This window comes from Natator depressus, chromosome 15 (assembly GCF_965152275.1).
Source record: "Natator depressus isolate rNatDep1 chromosome 15, rNatDep2.hap1, whole genome shotgun sequence".
NCBI classification, from domain to species: domain Eukaryota; kingdom Metazoa; phylum Chordata; order Testudines; family Cheloniidae; genus Natator; species Natator depressus.
Window position 1 is genome coordinate 2,936,681 of NC_134248.1, and position 16,347 is coordinate 2,953,027.

Here is a 16,347-nt window from a genome sequence, read left to right on the forward strand (position 1 = left end):
CTGACTGCCAGATGCTGGGCGTGGACAATGGGATGGTTCACTCAGTGATTGCTTGTTCTGTTTATTCCCTCCAAAACACCTGGCACTGGCTGCTGTCAGAAGACAGGATACTGGACTAGACAGACTATTGGTCTGACCCATTACGGCAGTTCTAATGTTCAGCAAAAATTACAATCGACTTTTGCCTTTGAGAAGGATGTTACAGGACATAGTGTACTGCCTTTACTGAATATGTGAGAATCAAGTTCTACACAATGGCATGCGGTAAAACAGTAAGGGCTGGATTGAGAGGCAAAATAACAGTTGCAAAAGGCAATCACCATTGGCGGATGGAATGAAAACAAAGTTTTGAGACCAGGCCAGAAATTCAGTCAGGCTGGAAGTCAGATGATCCAACAGAATAAACTTCTGCTCTAAAAATAAGAAGAAAAAGTTACAATTAAAAATTCCAAATTAGAAATCACAGTAAAAAACACAGCAAGTGCAATACTAGAAACACAGATGTCCTCGCTAAAACTACTAGCAAGTACTCACTTATATATAGTTTCAATGAGTGTTTGCTGTTAAAATACAAATTAAATAGCACAATGGCACACATCTGCACAATAACAAAGCTAAATGATGAAGTGCTAAGAGTAATTCAGGGAATCCCAGCAGCAGATAAGACAAATTGGTGAACTGCTATCAGACTCTGTCAGAGTTCCTTCCCTACTCTAAACTCTAGGGTACAGATGTGGGGACCCGCATGAAAGACCCCCTAAGCTTATTCTTACCAGCTTAGGTTAAAAACTTCCTTAAGGTACAAACTTTGCCTTGGCCTTGAACCGTATGCTGCCACCACCAAGCGTTTAAACAAAGAACAGGGAAAGAGCCCACTTGGAGACGTCTTTCCCCAAAATGTCCCCCCAAGCCCTACACCCCCTTTCCTGGGGAGACTTGATAAGAATCCTCACCAATTTGTGCAGGTGAACACAGACCCAAACCCTTGGATCTTGAGAACAATGAATAATCAACCAGGTTCTTAAAAGAAGAATTTTAATTAAAGAAAAGGTAAAAGAATCACCTCTGTAAAATCAGGATGGTAAATACCATACAGGGTATTCAGATTCAAAACACAGAGGATCCCCCTCTGGGCAAAACCTTAAAGTCACAGAAAACAGGAATAAACCTTCCTCTTAACACAGGGAAAATTCACATTAAACAAAAGATAAACTAATCCGCCTTGCCTGGCTTACCTCTACTGGTTGCAATATTGGAGACTTGGATTAGGAGGGGTTGGAGAAGATGGATTTCTGTCTGGCCTCTCTCAGTCCCAAGAGAGAACCATCACATAAACAAAGAGCACAAACAAAACCTTCCCCAGTCCCAAGATTTGAAAGTATCTTGTCCCCTTATTGGTCCTTTGGGTCAGGTGCCAGCCAGGTTAGCTGAGCTTCTTAACCCTTTTCAGGTAACAGGAAGTTGCCTCTGGCCAGGAGGGATTTTATAGCACTGTATACAGAAAGGGGCTTACCCTTCCCTTTATATTTATGACGGACTATGCGGTCAGATAGACTGAGAAGGGATTTTTTGTTTCTGAGGGGGTATGTGTAAAACGTTTCACTGAATTAAGTCTCCTGCAGCACCTCAGTAGGTTACATCAGACAAAGAGGAGCTGCAGTGACTAGGCATTGGGATGCCCTGTGCCTCTAAGAACCCAGCCCTGGGAATCATAGAATCATAGAATCCTAGAAGATCAGGGTTGGAAAGGACCTCAGGAGGTCATCTAGTCCAACCCTCTGCTCAGAGCAGGACCAATGAGAAGCCCATGCTGAGAGGTACTGTCTGTGCGAGGGGAAATAAAAGAGGCCCCTCTGATGCCACCCTATTTCTGCAAATACTGGTGTTTCAGTCCACTGGGATAACTGTTAACCCCTCTGCCCCTGCCTGTGCCAGGGTTTTGCACTCTGCCATCCTCTGGCAGCGCCTCACCCCTGGGCTTAACTCCGGCTCCTTTCCCCTCCCTGCCCCATCCCACATCCCTGGTTTTGCCCTTCAGCCCCAATCTTAATCCTGCCTCCAGCTGCTTGACCCCCCCCCCCGCCCCGACCAGTCAATTTCCGCCCCCTGGTCATACTCTGACCACCCTTCTCCTCTGATTTCCCCCTTTGCCCCTTTTTAACCACTGAAGAAAGCAGTCCGCAGAATCTTATGCCAGGTAAGGGCAGGCTGAAGGGCAGTGGCTTCAGCAGATGTTACCGAGCATGCTCAGTTCCTGTGAGTATGCTCAGTGCACCCTAAGTAGCAAATTCCTTCATGTAGCAGTTTTTCATACTACACTATATCAGCATCCTTCTTGAACTGTGGACCCCAGCACAGGACACAGGATTCCAGCTGTGGCTGCACCAGTGCCAAATGCAGAGGTAAAATAACCTCTCTCCTCCTATTTGAGATTCTCCTGTTTATGTATCCCAGGGTCGCATTAGCCCTTTTGGCCACAGCATCCAGCTGGGAGCTCACGTTCAGCTGATTATCCACCACGATCTCCAAGTCTCTTTCAGAGTCACTGATTCCCAGGAAAGAGCCCCCCATCCTGTAAGTAGGGCCTATGTTCTTTGTTCCTAGATGTATACATTTACATGTAGCTATATTAAAACGTCTGTTGTTTGCTTGCCCCCAGCCGCCTCAGTGATCCAGTTTCCTCTGTAGCAGTGTCCTGTCCTCTTCATTATTTACCACTCCCCCGATTTGTGTCATCTGCAACCTTTATCGGTGACGATTTTATGTTTTCTTTCAGGTCATTGATAAAAATGTTAAATAGTGTCGGGCCAAAAACCAGTCCCTGCGGAGTCCCACTCGAAACACACCCATCTGATGACGATCCCCCAGTTACAATTACATTTGGAGAGCACGCAGTGTTGCTGTAGCTGGATCAGTCCCAGGATATCGGAGACACGCTGGGGGAGGTAATACCTTTTATAGGACCAACTCCGTATTGAGACCTAGCAGTTCGCCATGGTTCATTGTTCTGATTCAGGCTAAAGGGGCGAGGTTTGGCTACAAAGCCCAGGCAGAGGCTGTGTTCTCAGTGTTGGGGTCGGACTGCACAGACTGTAGAGAGGTGGATTTTGTTTCTCACCCGCCCGTCTCTCTCTGATTGTGATGGCAAGGTGGGAGCTCTGCCCACCTGCAGAACGCCCACCTGCTCAGTCAGGCGACTCATCAGGATTCCTGACTGCACATAGGACACATGGCAAGGGAGAGGGGGACCAGTGTGAGGCAGAATGACTAGCTCACCCTTGATCACCCCTGTCTCTTCTCCCTGGCAGCGTGTTTCAGAGGTGAGGGAAGGGAGAGGAACAGATTAGCAGGGCAACATAGACTGCTCGAGTGAGCATTGTGGGGGAGCAGGGGGAAGACTAGCTGAGTGGGAGGGTCAGCAGCCCAGTGGAGATAATGATGTCGCACACACCAGGACTAGTTTGTTGTAGAGCTCAGACTGTTTCTCTTTCCACAAAACACACTTGGTTTCTGGGCTGCTGAATCCCTAGTGTTAGAGAGCTTATTCCTTCACTCTCCCACTTCCCTGGTCCTTCTCGCATGAACAGAGAGCAACAATACCCGAAGTCCGAAGGTGCAAACAATTCGATGTTTATTGGGGTGAACTTCCAGCAAACTTAAATACAAGTTCCTTTTTCCTTATTTTCGAATCCCAACTTACTTCCTGTTTGCCCCTAATTTATATAGTAATATTCTTAGCTATACCTTAACCAATCATTCTACTGAAATTTAACTAACCAATCCTAACATATTGTAACATGATTAGCTAACCAATTATATCCCACCACCTTAATTAGATTACACCCAGCAAAATTAATTATACAGCAGACAGAAGCAATCACAGAACCAGACAGAGATTATACAGACAAACAATAGCAAAGTGGGAACTATAATGACAAAACAATACAGAAGTGAGGATTTCACATCCCAGCTATTGATAAGTGAGTCCTTGCCAGACAGGATGCTATCAAACTAAGTTTCCTTTTACATTTTCTAGGCACTTCCCTTTCTCTGGAGGTGATAGGAATTATCAGGACAGGATTGTATTCAGGACAGGATTGTATTCCTAACAGCCCAATAGCACCTTCTTTCAATGTGACTAGTTTGGAATGTGAGGATGTGACCGGTCGCTTCCTGGCTTATGGCTGCCTCTGCTGCTTAGCCAAAGGCCTTAGCCTAAGAACAGGGCCTCAAACAGTCACAGTAAGAGAGGGCCCTTACACCAGCAGACAGTGATTTTGATTCTTTCTTTTATACCTCTAGAACTAGCCAAGTGATAAGAATACCCCTAAATTCTTAAAGTACAGGCTTTTGCAGACAGGCCTGAATATCTATATCCTAACACCTAGCACCACAGCACTCCCCCAAACTTCAGTTGTGTCGAGTCCAGTGAGCACAAAATGACAAGGAGAGCGCCCGAGATGCTGCAAGACTTTATTGGCACAAGAGTGAGCAAGACGGAAACTTCAAACCTTTACCAGCCCTTTTCTGCTCAGCCTAGAGAGAGCAGCTCTGGCTCCGCAGCCATCCTGTTGGATACATGAGGCCTCTATTCTTTCTTAATCTGGTGATGCAGATATTTGGGATTTATCACAACGGAAATGCAGGGGGAGAGGGGTGGATATGCAGAGCTTCTGGCACAGAAATCAGGACAGCGTGTGTGTAATAACTTGGCTCTTGTTCCTTATTATGAACTGATCATGCCAGGACCTTCTGAAGTGGAGAGGCTGAAATCAGGCTAACTGAGGGAGAACCTTGTAACACAGGTAGTTGGTGATGGTGAATTTTGCAGAAAGGCAGAGAAAAATTACCTAGTTGGGGTTACTTAAATTTTGTTTTTCTTTCTGGTTCTCTTGGAAGTTCTTCCTAAGCCCAGCTCAGTTTTGTGTGTTGCTAATACAATGGGCTCCATTAGAGTCATAAATATAAAGTCCAGAAGGGGGCAATTATGACTCTCTAGTCTGATTTCCTACATAACACAGGCCACAGATGTCATGCAGTGACTTTTGCATCGCACCTAATAGCATGCAGTTGATACAAAGTATATCAGAGCATTTACAAAGACATCCAGTCTTGATTGAAAGACTCCAAGCGATGGAGAATTTACCACATCCTTTGTTTCAGAGTAGCAGCCATGTTAGTCTGTATTCGCAAAAAGAAAAGGAGTACTTGGGGCACCTTAGAGACTAACACATTTATTTGAGCATAAACTTTCGTGAGCTACAGCTCACTCCATCGGATGCATTCTAAGGTGCCACTATTACTCGTTTTCTTTTTGCACATCCTTTGTGGATCTGTTCGTATGGTTTACTTCCCTCATAGCTAAAAACACTGCCCTTTGTTTTCAGTTGGACCTTGCTTGTGTTCAGTTTCCAGCCATTGAATTTTATTGGAGTAGAAGTATGTGCGTCTGGGGGCGGGGGCAGCAGATGCAGAGAAGGAGCAGGTAATGATGAACCTTCTTGGCTCTATTTTGTGGGACTCGATTTTACCCTTGGAACAAAAGCTTCATACCACTGGATGGAGATGGTATGTAGAAAACCTGGACAAGGGAGTGGAGCAGTGCTTAGTTTGTAATGAAAGAGGTGCTGGGGCTGAAGCAATTTGTTATTTTCATCACTGACATGGCAAACCCAGAGGTGCCGGGGCTCAGCCCAGGCTGGTACAAATTAAGCACTGTGGGGGAGAGAGAAAGTTTAAATGGACACTGTTAATCACTGTGAGGCTGAGATGGAGGGAGTCTCATTTAGATCCGGCATTTCATAATCTTCTCCTGGTCATTGGTAAGCCACAGCAGGCCCAGGTCATAGGACACATGTTTGCATTTGCAGAGGAAACTGGCCACCTGGGTCCAGGTGGTGCCGATGGGGTTGCTTTTAGTGATTCCATCCCTGAAAGGAAGGTTACAGGACTGGTGTTAATACAGGTCTGCAAAGAGAAGGACTCTGCCTCTATCCCAGCCTGAAGAGAGCAGCTTCTCACTGCAGCCAGAGGGTAGCCCCAGCCATGTTTCTCCTTTCTCCACTCACAGCCCTGCATTGCAGCACCCATCCTCCTACATGAGTGTCTGGCTAGACCCTATTAAGATGGCAGGATCAGAGCTGAGCATTGCAAGCTTCATCTCCCTGCGGTGTGGGCTGAGGGCAGAGGGGCAGGGAACATCCTCTACCGGGAAACATTCCTGCTTCCAAACTGCACAGGGCCTTTCCTCTGTTTTGGCAGGTGACATGGAATCAAAGCCAGGGACAGAGCGGTATAGAGAACACCAAGGGAATCCCACAGCGCTGCAGGGGGAAATGCCAGAGCTCCCCCCAGGAATGGCATTTCTCTCCCCTCCCCTGCTCCCACTCCATTCCAGTCTGGGAGTGTCTTCCTCCACCTGCCTGGGCCCAGCAAGGGGGACACTGAGTTCCTGTGCTTGGCTCCACAGGAACCCCTGCTGGCCAGGTAGAGCAATTGCAAACTAATCAGTAATAAGTCACCAGGACCAGACGGTATTCACCCAACAGTTCTGAAGGAACTCAAATGTGAAATTGCAGAACTAATAACTGTAGTTTGTAACCTGTCATTTAAATCAGTTTCTGTACCAGATGACGGGAGGATAGCTAATGTGAGGCCAATTTTTAAAAGGGGCTCCAGAGGTGATCCTGGCAATTACAGGTGGGTACGCCTGACTTCACTACCAAGCAAACTGGTTGAAAACCCAGTAAAGAACAAAATTGTCAGACACATAGATGAACGTAATTTGTTGGGGAAGAGTCAGCATGGTTTTTGTAAAGGGAAATCATGCCTCACCAATCTACTAGAACTCTTTGAGGGGGTCAAAAAGCATGTGGACAACGGGGATCCAGTGGATATAGAGAGCCTTTGACAAGGTCCCTCACCAAAGGCTCTTAAGCAAAGTAAGCTGTCATGGGATAAGAAGAAAGGTCCTCTCATGGTTTGGTAACTGGTTAAAAGATAGGAAACAGAGTAGGAATAAATTATCAGTTTTCAGAATGAAGAGAGGTAAATAGTGGTGTCCCCCGAGGGTCTGTACTGGGACCAGTCCTATTCAACATAATCATAAATGATCTGGGAAAGGGGGTAAACAGTGAGGTGGCAAAATTTGCAGACGATACAAAACTACTCCAGATAATTAAGTCCCAGGCAGACTGCGAAGAGCTACAAAAGGATCTTTCAGAATTGGGTGACTGGGCACAAGATGGCAGATGAAATTCAATGTTGATAAATGCAAAGTAATGCACATTGGAAAACATAATCCCAACTATACATATAAAATGATGGGGTCTAAATTAGCTTTTACCACTCAAGAAAGAGATCTTGGAGTCATTGGATAGTCATTTCTCTGAAAACATCCACTCACTTGGCTTAACTGTGAAATCTTCAGTGAGCTTAAACTCAAAAAGGAAGCTTACAAGAGGTGGAAATTTGGACAGATGACTGCGGAGGAGTGTAAAAATATTGCTAGAGCATGCAGGGGTGTAATCAGGAAGGCCAAGGAACAATTGGAGTTGCAGCTAGCAAGGGATGTGAAGGGTAACAAGTGGGTTTCTACAGGTATGTTAGCAACAAGAATAAAGTCAGGGAAAGTGTGGGACCCTTACTGAATGGGGGAGGCAACATAATGACAAATGACGTGGAAAAAGCTGAAGTACTCGATGCTTTTTTTGCCTCGGTCTTCACAGAAAAGGTCAGCTCCCAGGCTGCTGAACTGGGCAACACAGTATGGGGAGGAGGTGAGTAGCCCTCAGTGGTGAAGGAACAGGTTAAGGACTATTTAGAAACGCTGGACATGCACAAGTCCATGGGTCCAGATCTAATGCATCCAAGGGTACTGAGGGAGTTGCCTGATGTGATTGCAGAGCCATTGGCCATTATCTTTGAAAATTCATGGCAATCGGGAGAAGTCCCGGATGACTGGAAAAAGGCAAATATAGTGCCCATATTTAAAAAAGGGAAGAAAGAGAACCCAGGGAACTACAGACCAGTCAGCCTCACTTCAGCCCCTGGCAAAATTATGGAGCAGGTCCTCAAGGAATCCATTTTGAAGCACTTGGAGGAGAGGAAGGTGATCAGGAACAGTCAACATGGATTCACCAAGGTCAAGTCATGCCTGACCATCCTGATTGCCTTCTATGATGAGATAACTGGCTCTGTGGATATGGGGAAAGCGGTGGACGTGATTTATCTTGACTTTAGCTAAGCTTTTGATACGGTCTCCCACAGTATTCTCGCCAGCAAGTTAAAAAAGTATTGGATTGGATGGATGGACTATAAAGTGGATAGAAAGCTGGCTAGATTGTCGGGCTCAATAGGTAGTGATCAATGGCTAGATGTCTAGTTGGCAGCTGGTATCAAGCGGAGTGCCCCAGGGGTCAGTCCTGGGCCCGGTTTTGTTCAACATCTTTATTAATGATCTGGATGATGGGATTAATTGCACGCTCAGCAAGTTCACAGATGACACTAAGGAGGGGGGAGAGGTAGATAAGATGGACAGTAGGGATAGGGTCCAGAGTGACCTAGACAAATTAGAGGATTGGGCCACAAGAAATCTGATGAGGTTCAACAACGACAAGCGCAGAGTCCTGTACTTAGGAAGGAAGAATCCCATGCATCGCTACAGTCTGGGGACCGACTGGCTAAGCAGCAGTTCTGCAGAAAAGGACCTGGGGATTACAATGGACGAGAAGCTGGATATGAGTCAGCAGTGTGCCCTCGTTGTAAAGAAGACCAACGGAGTGAAGTGATTATTCCCCTCTATTTGGCACTGGTGAGGCCACACCTGGAGTACTGCATTCGGTTTTGGTCCACCCACTACAGAAGGGATGTGGACAAATTGGAGAGAGTCCAGTGGAGGGCAACGAAAATGATTAGGGGGCTGGGGCACATGACATATGAGGAGAGGCTGAGGGAACTGGGCTTGTTTAATCTGGAGAAGAGAAGAGTGAGGGGGGATTTGATAGCAGCCTTCAACTACCTGGAGCGGGGTTCCAAAGAGGATGGAGCTCGGCTGTTCTCTGTGGTGGCAGATGACAGAACAAGGAGTAATGGTCTCAAGTTGCAGTGGGGGAGGTCTAGGTTGGATATTAGGAAACACTATTTCACTAGGAGGGTGGTGAAGCACTGGAATGCGTTACCTAGGGAGGTGGTGGAATCTCCTTCCCTAGAAGTTTTTAAGGTCAGGCTTGACAAAGCCCTGGCTGGGATGATTTAGTTGGTGTTGGTCCTGCTTTGAGCAGGGGCTTGGACTAGATGATCTCCTGAGGTCTCTTCCAACCGTATTCTATTAATCTCAGTGTTATTTACTTCTCCTTATAACACAAGAACTAGGCATCACCAAATGAAATGAACAGGCACTAGGTTTAAAACAAACAAAAGGAAGTATTTCTTCACACAACGCACAGTCAGCCTGTGGAACTCCTTGCCAGAGGATGCTGTGAAGGCCAAGACTATAACTGGGTTCAAAAAGGAACGAGATAAGTTCATGGAGGATAGGTCCATCAATGGCTATTAGCCAGAATAAGCAGAAATGGTGTTCCTATCCTCTGTTTGCCAGAAGTTGGGAAGGGGTAACAGGGGGGATGGATCATTTGATGATTCCCTGTTCTGTTCATTCCCTCTGGGGCACCTGGCATTGGCCACTGTCCGAAGACAGGACACTGCTGGATGGACCTTTGGTCTGACCCAGTCTGGCCGTTCTTATGTTCTTAACCCTAGGCTGGAGGATGCTCCATCACTCTGTGGGGATGGCACATGCGCAGTTTGGGTGCGCAGAGGCGCTGTGAGGGGCATGAGCAGGACTCCCTGTGCTACCTACAATATGCAGAGCTCAGGCTTCCAAGAGCCCCCAAGATAGCAGAACCTCTGCAGTGTGCCTCACAGCCCTTTTTGGTTCCCTGCTGGTTAGCATTGGAGTCCTCTCAATTAGGCAAGAGTGGGTGCCTCATTGTGAGGTCATTGGGATGCTGGAGAGCCCTGGAATCAGCTCATTAGGAAATCGGCCAACATCAGGCACCAGAGTGGCTTGCTCCGCAGCATCAGGCAACATCCTGTTCTCTCTACGCTCTTAGTGACGGGTATGAATGGCCCTGATCACTCATGGGAGAAATCCTCCCTCCTGTCTTCACCTTTACGGTACCTGCGATATATTTGTCCTGCACTGTTCACGCCGTAGACAGAGCCTTCGGTCCCAACCTCAATCATGGACAGCTTGCCGGGAATGTTCTGCCACCTGGATCCTGCACAAGAGTCCGGGGTGACAGCAAACCGGAAGTAGATATCATCAGCTGAGTTAACACCCCAGCAGCCCCACAAACCACAGCTGTAGTACTTCAGACTTCCTGCAATATTGACCCAGGGCAAGGTGGAGGCATTGTTCACAGAGACCGCTGCTGGACGAGACAGACAGTAGATGCCACCATTCATGCTGACACCAGCGACGAACATGTCTCCACCCGCGTCAATTTGCTTGAGCAGCCCTAAAAACAAACAAGCGTAAAACAATGTTCAGAGGAAAGAGCAGGGCTGGAGCAGCATGGAGAAAATAAGGACGTAAACCACCTATTGAGAACTCAGCAAGAAATATAACTAGAGACCAGGGGTGAGAGGAGAAAGAGAAATCAGTCAGAGAAGTGCGGTCTAGTGTTTGGAGCAGTGGCCTGAGAATCAGGATTCCTGGGTTTGGTTGCCAATCCTCTCCCAACTTGCTTAATGGCCCTTGGAAAGTCACTTAGGGGAAAAAGGGCCTGATTTTAAGAGGTACTGAGCACCGAGAGCTCCCATTGACACCAGTGGGAGTCGTCACTGCTTAGCACCGCTGGAAATCAGGACGTCTCAGTCAGGTTCTAACATTTGTGCACTCCAGTTTGGAAACATGGACGTTACTCTCTCAGTGTCCGGAATATGGGGCCAGTAAATGTTCCCGCCTCACAGGGGGCTTGTGAGTGTCGGGGCGTGTGTACACACTCTATTGCACCAGTTTAAATTTCCCTAATTTAATTCAACTGCTGTGGGGACATTTAGTTTGCTTTAAGAGGATCTGATTTCGGTTTACCTTAAGTTGATTAGGCCTTGTCTACACAAGAAGGTTGCACTGCTTTAACCAATGGTGTGAATTTAAACTGATTTATGAAGCCAGTGTAAACCCCTGTAGTACAATGCCCCTAAGATTTGAGGATTGTCACTTATCAGTGTGTCACTCTGAAGCATAGAACGTCTAGACTCCACAGAGTACGTGGTCCAACTGCCACACCTGTGTGATAGCCTGGGCCTTCATCTACTAGCACCGGTCTGCAGGTGCTTATACCCAGAGGATATGCTGGTAAAAGGCACCTTTATACTGATATAACCCCAAATGTAGAAAGTTATATGGATGTAGCTATGTTGGTAGAAAAATCACACTCCTAGCCAACATGGTCAAACTGTGTACAAACCATGTGTAGACAGGCCTGTGTGAACATTCTGATTTCAGTTTAAGGACTGGACTATGCGTGTTTTTGTACTGCTTTTTATCAGTCTGGAAACACATAGAATGAAATCAATGCCACCCCACAGTGAAGACACAGTGAGACCAGTAACAAGGAGCTCGTATCAGCATAGCTTATTTCACTACATTTCCCCAAATAATTTATACGGACATAAGCACCTTCCTACCTGTGCAACGGCATCCACACTCGGGGGTTGCACCAATTCAACTAGATCAGCTTCCCTATAGAGTTGATGGTACAAAACCGGTACCAGTGTAACTATATATGCAAGCTGTAGTCAGATCCGAAGAGTGGCCTATCTGGCGGGAATTGTGTCGACAGCCTGGGGTAGGAGTTTGGCACTGGGCACAGGATCCTAACAGAGGCTCTTTTTGTCGTCCCCACGACATAGCAAAGCTCATACGTTACCTGTGACCTGTTGCCAGCTTCCTCCCACCAGCTTGTAGATGTTGTTGTTCTTGTTCACACCCCAGACTCCAGCCGGACCAACCGTGACGTGTTTCAAGGAGCCCGGCAGCTGGACCCAACGGTCTCCATACAGAGTGTAAACATTGCCTGCGGTGTTCACTCCAAACACCTGCCCATTACTGGCATCAATCTGCTTTAATGACCCCGGCATCTCCATGCAGTCCAGAGCTGAAAAGCATACGGAGAATGTTCATGCATGTGGACTTGTTAGCAAGCAGGAGCAATAGCCACAAAAGAGAGAGAGCTTGGGGTCTGGATGGTGTTGATATAGAGACCTTTGCTTACACGTCCCTCACTGGTCTGAATCCAGAATAGGAGGGTGGTGGCCCAATGTTCTTACCACCTAATATGTGCTTGGAGGCCCATGTGAAATGAGTCTGGGGGTCCCATTCTAGTTCCCAAAGTATTAGAATAGCAGCGGGAGCTAATTGGCTCTGTGTTGCCCTCTGCAACGAAAGGCCAAGGGTTATCTTGACCACAGAGACGGAGCTCCAGTCTCACCACTACAGGTGGTCTCTCCTGGTCAGAGCTGAGCCACATTATGGGGGAAGCTTCCCCTGCCCCTGCCCAGACAGCACTGGGGATTAACAGAGGGTTTATGGCTCCAGATTTGGGGATCTTTCACCAGAGCAGACGTCACATAAGCAGATGCTCAGGCTTCCAGATGGAAAAGTCCCTCTTGCTTCTGTTGGGATTTCTATGCAGTTCCTACAGGATACATCCCCTAGAACGAACAGTCCAAAGAGCCACCCAGGAAGTTGTGTAGGTCAGTTATGGCGTCACAAGAGCAGATATCCGTTCTGGGGGCATTTGAGATAGCCTGAGAGCATTTTCCATAACACCTTTGTTTGGAAGTGAGAGGAGCTCTTCCATTCTGCTCCATATGGAAACCTCCTGTGTTGCTCAGGAAGGTCTCAAACTGTACCCAAGTAGAAGCTGCCTGCAGTTTAAACATTCACAGCAGCTGCAGGCAGACCCAGTTTCATAGATTCATAGATTCCAAGGCCAGAAGGAACCATTGTGATCATCTAGTCTGACCTCCTGTATCACACAGGCCAGAGAACTGCCCCAAAATAATCCCTAGAGCAGAGCTTTTAGAATAATATCCAATCTTGATTTTAAAATTGTCAGTGACGGAGAATCCGCCACGCCCCCGGGTAAATTGTTCCAATGGTTAATTACCATCCCTTTTAATTCTCCTAGATTGAAGAGTCCATTATCCAATATTTGTTCCCCATGTAGGTACTAATCAAGTCACCCCTTAACCTTCTTTCGGTGAGCTAAATAGACTGCCAGTCCCTGTGAGCCGGTGCGGGGGATCCAGGCCCTGTGAGCCGGTGCGGGGGATCCAGGCCCTGTGAGCCGGTGCGGGGGATGCTGCCTCGGCAGGGTGGGAGGGAGTCTCAGAGCTGGGCTACTCAGTGTGCGCTTTTTGCCCCACAGGGAAGGAGCCCATTTCTGTGGGGGGTCCCTGGTGAAGGAGCCATGGGTCATCAGCACGCACCGGTGCTTCTCCGGCTGGCGGTGGCTGAGAGCTAGCACCAGCCACTTGGAGGGGCACTGGAGCAGGGGAGGGACAATGGTGCCTTGTGAAAGGACGGCTCTGGATCTGCTGGATTCTGATTGGCTTAGAGAGCAGCTAGCTGGTGCCTTTCAGCCAATCAGGGCCAGCACTAGGATCATCACCATCCCGCTCCTTCTCACAGCCCTGGGGCAGCAAGGCTGGGGTCAGCGAGGGGCCAGGGAGCAGGCTTGGGCCTGCCTGCATGTGGCGGGGGTGCTGCAGTGCCCACAGGACCCCGGCAGCTGGTGGTGTCTGGGCAGCAGGAAAGAGGAGCCCATGGCTTTGTCCCCCTTCACCCCCGACCTCTCCACCTGCAGGCTGGGCAGCACCATGCTCTGTCCCCATGGGCCCGGCCTCCTGCCCCACCCTGTGTGTCATGGCTTCTGTCAGCCCCAGCGCGTGAGATCTTTGGGCAGGGGGAGCCCAACGGGCTCATGCTCTGGGGCACTGTCTGCAATTCTGGTCTCCCATGTTTAAGAAAGATGAATTCAATTGAGAACAGGTGCAGAGGTGCGTTACCTAGGGAGGTGGTCGAATCTCCTTCCTTATAAGTTTTTAAGGTCAGGCTTGACAAAGCCCTGGCTGGGATGATTTAATTGGGGATCGGTCCTGCTTTGAGCAGGGGGTTGGACTAGATGACCTCCTGAGGTCCCTTCCAACCCTGATATTCTATGATTCAGAGAAGGGCTACTAGGTTGATCGAAGGAATGGAGAACCTACCTTATGAGAGGAGCCTTAAAGAGCTTTGTTTGTTTAGTCTAAGCAAAAGAAGGCTATATGATTGCTGTCTATAAATACATCAGAGAGATAAATACCAGGGAGGTAGAGGAGTTATTTAAGTTATGTGCCAATGTGGCACCCAGGACAAATGGATACAAACTGGCCATCAGCAAGCTTAGGCCTGAAATTAGGTGAACATTTTTAACCATGAGAGGAGTGAAGTTCTGGAGCAGCCTCCCAAGGGCACCAGTGGGGTCAAAAAACAAAACTGGCTTCAAGACTGAGCTTGACAAGTGTATGGAGGGGATGGTATGACAGGACTGCCTACGATGGTGTATGACCCTTCGGCGACTGCCTGTAGCAAAAATCTCCAACGGCTGCAGACAGGACATTCGATGTGGAGGGCTCTGAGTTACTACAGAGAATTCTTTCCCAGGTATCTTCCTGGTGGGTCTTGCCCACATGCTCAGGATCTAACTGATCACCATATTAGTGATCGGGAAGGAATTTTCCCCGGCGTCAGATTGGCTGAGACCCTGGTGGTTTTTCTCTTCCTCTGCAACATGGCATTGGTCACGTGCAGGTTTAAACTAGCGTAAATGGTGAATTCTCTGTAACTTGAAGTCTTTAAACCATAATTTGAGGACTTCAGGAACTCAGCCAGAGCTCAGGGTCTATTACAGGGGTTGGTTGGTGAGATTCTGTGTCCTGCAAGGTGCAGGGGGTCAGACTAGATGATCATGATGGTCCCTTGTGACTTCAGTAAGCGTATCTGGATAAGAATAGACATTATAATTTTAAACCCAACCAGTGTCCCATAAGTGACTTGCCACAAGATGTCAGAACACGTTAGTATTAGAGCTGAGTGGGTCTAATATTTATTTAATTTTCTTTCTAGATATAGGAATTAGATACAATGCTCCTGTCAGAGATTTCTAAGTTATTATCTGCAAAAAAAATTAGAGTTGTCAGTTGCCTAAGTAGCCCCGGGAATCATGGTTAAAGTCCACAAAAATTGTGCATTACTTTGCCTTTATCAACATACAGAAGTGAAACTACACCTACGGGCTGAGCCTGGGGGCAGGGCTGGGAAGTGAGGCCAAGCAGGTGGGAGCAGGTAGCGTGGCTCAGTCAGGGCACAGAGAGCTCCTGCAGAATGGACGGGCAACAGATAACTTAGTGAGACCCTTTAAAAAACCTAATTATCAGTGTTTATACTACTGTCATTGGTGCAGACTGCAGGGGCCAGAATGTGTGAAGGGCAGGCCACGCGCAGAGGAAAATCTTGTCCTCAACCCACGAGCATCTGTCTGAAAAGAATTCCCCAAAATGTAGCAGTGAATCCAAACTCAGTCCTGCACTGGGGCTGAGAGACCCACGCAGCCATCTGCAAACCCTTTTGACAGAATCACTGTTCCCACGTACCTGAGCTCCCTGCAAGCAGGGGCGGCAGCAGCAGCAGGAACTCCCAGAGCATCATCTTCTCGGCACACCTTCGACAATGCGAGCTCTCCCAGTGGCTGCGATGGGGCAGTCCAGGGGCTTTTGTAGCTCAAGCGCAGCTGCAGATTGAGCAACCTTCCCTCCCTGGGGGTCTCCCCGACATCCTCAATAAGGAAATAGGGAAATTTTTACTTGGCAATACCACATCCTGGAGCAAAAGCTGTTGATCAACTTTATGGGTTTCCTCATAGCAGCTCTGACACTTGATCCCTTGCATGCCAGCCAGCCCGGCAGGTATTGTGTTTTCTAGGTGAGCACTTGGCTGGCCTCCGGGTAATGGAGGGGTTTAAGGGTTAAGTGTTTCCCCCGCCACACCCGTTCGGATTGCTGTGGTTAACATATGGAACGCAGCCTTCTCCCAATGACCTTGCAAATGTTTGTCTTAGGGGGTAGATACACAGGGCGGGCTCAGAAATCCCCAGGAGACTAGATCTCCAGCCACAAGGTACAGTCAGGGAATCAGCCTCCACTTCTCTCTGTGTCTTTTAGCTCCTCAGGTAAGTGGCGTGTGAACTGGCCCCAGGGTTTTTTCACCCCTGTATGAGCTGTGATCCAGAGAGGGAA

At 47.9% G+C, this 16,347-nt stretch overlaps 1 protein-coding gene across 1 annotated transcript; it reads right to left on the reverse strand.

Moving 5' to 3' along the window:
* Positions 1-3,713: 3,713 nt before the first annotated feature.
* On the reverse strand, positions 3,714-15,813 carry LOC141999325 (fish-egg lectin-like). The gene is made up of 4 exons (XM_074972631.1): positions 15,706-15,813; positions 11,937-12,164; positions 10,181-10,520; positions 3,714-5,930 (listed from the first exon to the last, which is right to left on the reverse strand). Exons 1-4 carry the CDS (start codon positions 15,758-15,760, stop codon positions 5,786-5,788), a joined length of 768 nt encoding a protein of 255 aa, XP_074828732.1. The 5' UTR covers positions 15,761-15,813; the 3' UTR covers positions 3,714-5,785.
* Positions 15,814-16,347: the final 534 nt, after the last annotated feature.

Bases quoted from the DNA above. Each gene is read 5' to 3' on its own strand.
- LOC141999325 (XM_074972631.1), bottom strand. From the start codon at position 15,760: ATGATGCTCTGGGAGTTCCTGCTGCTGCTGCCGCCCCTGCTTGCAGGG. The intron at 10,521-11,936 runs GTAACGTATGAG...GTTTGTTTTTAG, and splicing joins AAGCTGGCAACAGGTCACAG to GGCTGCTCAAGCAAATTGAC. The intron at 5,931-10,180 runs GTACCGTAAAGG...CCTTCCTTTCAG, and splicing joins GCAGGACAAATATATCGCAG to GGATGGAATCACTAAAAGCA.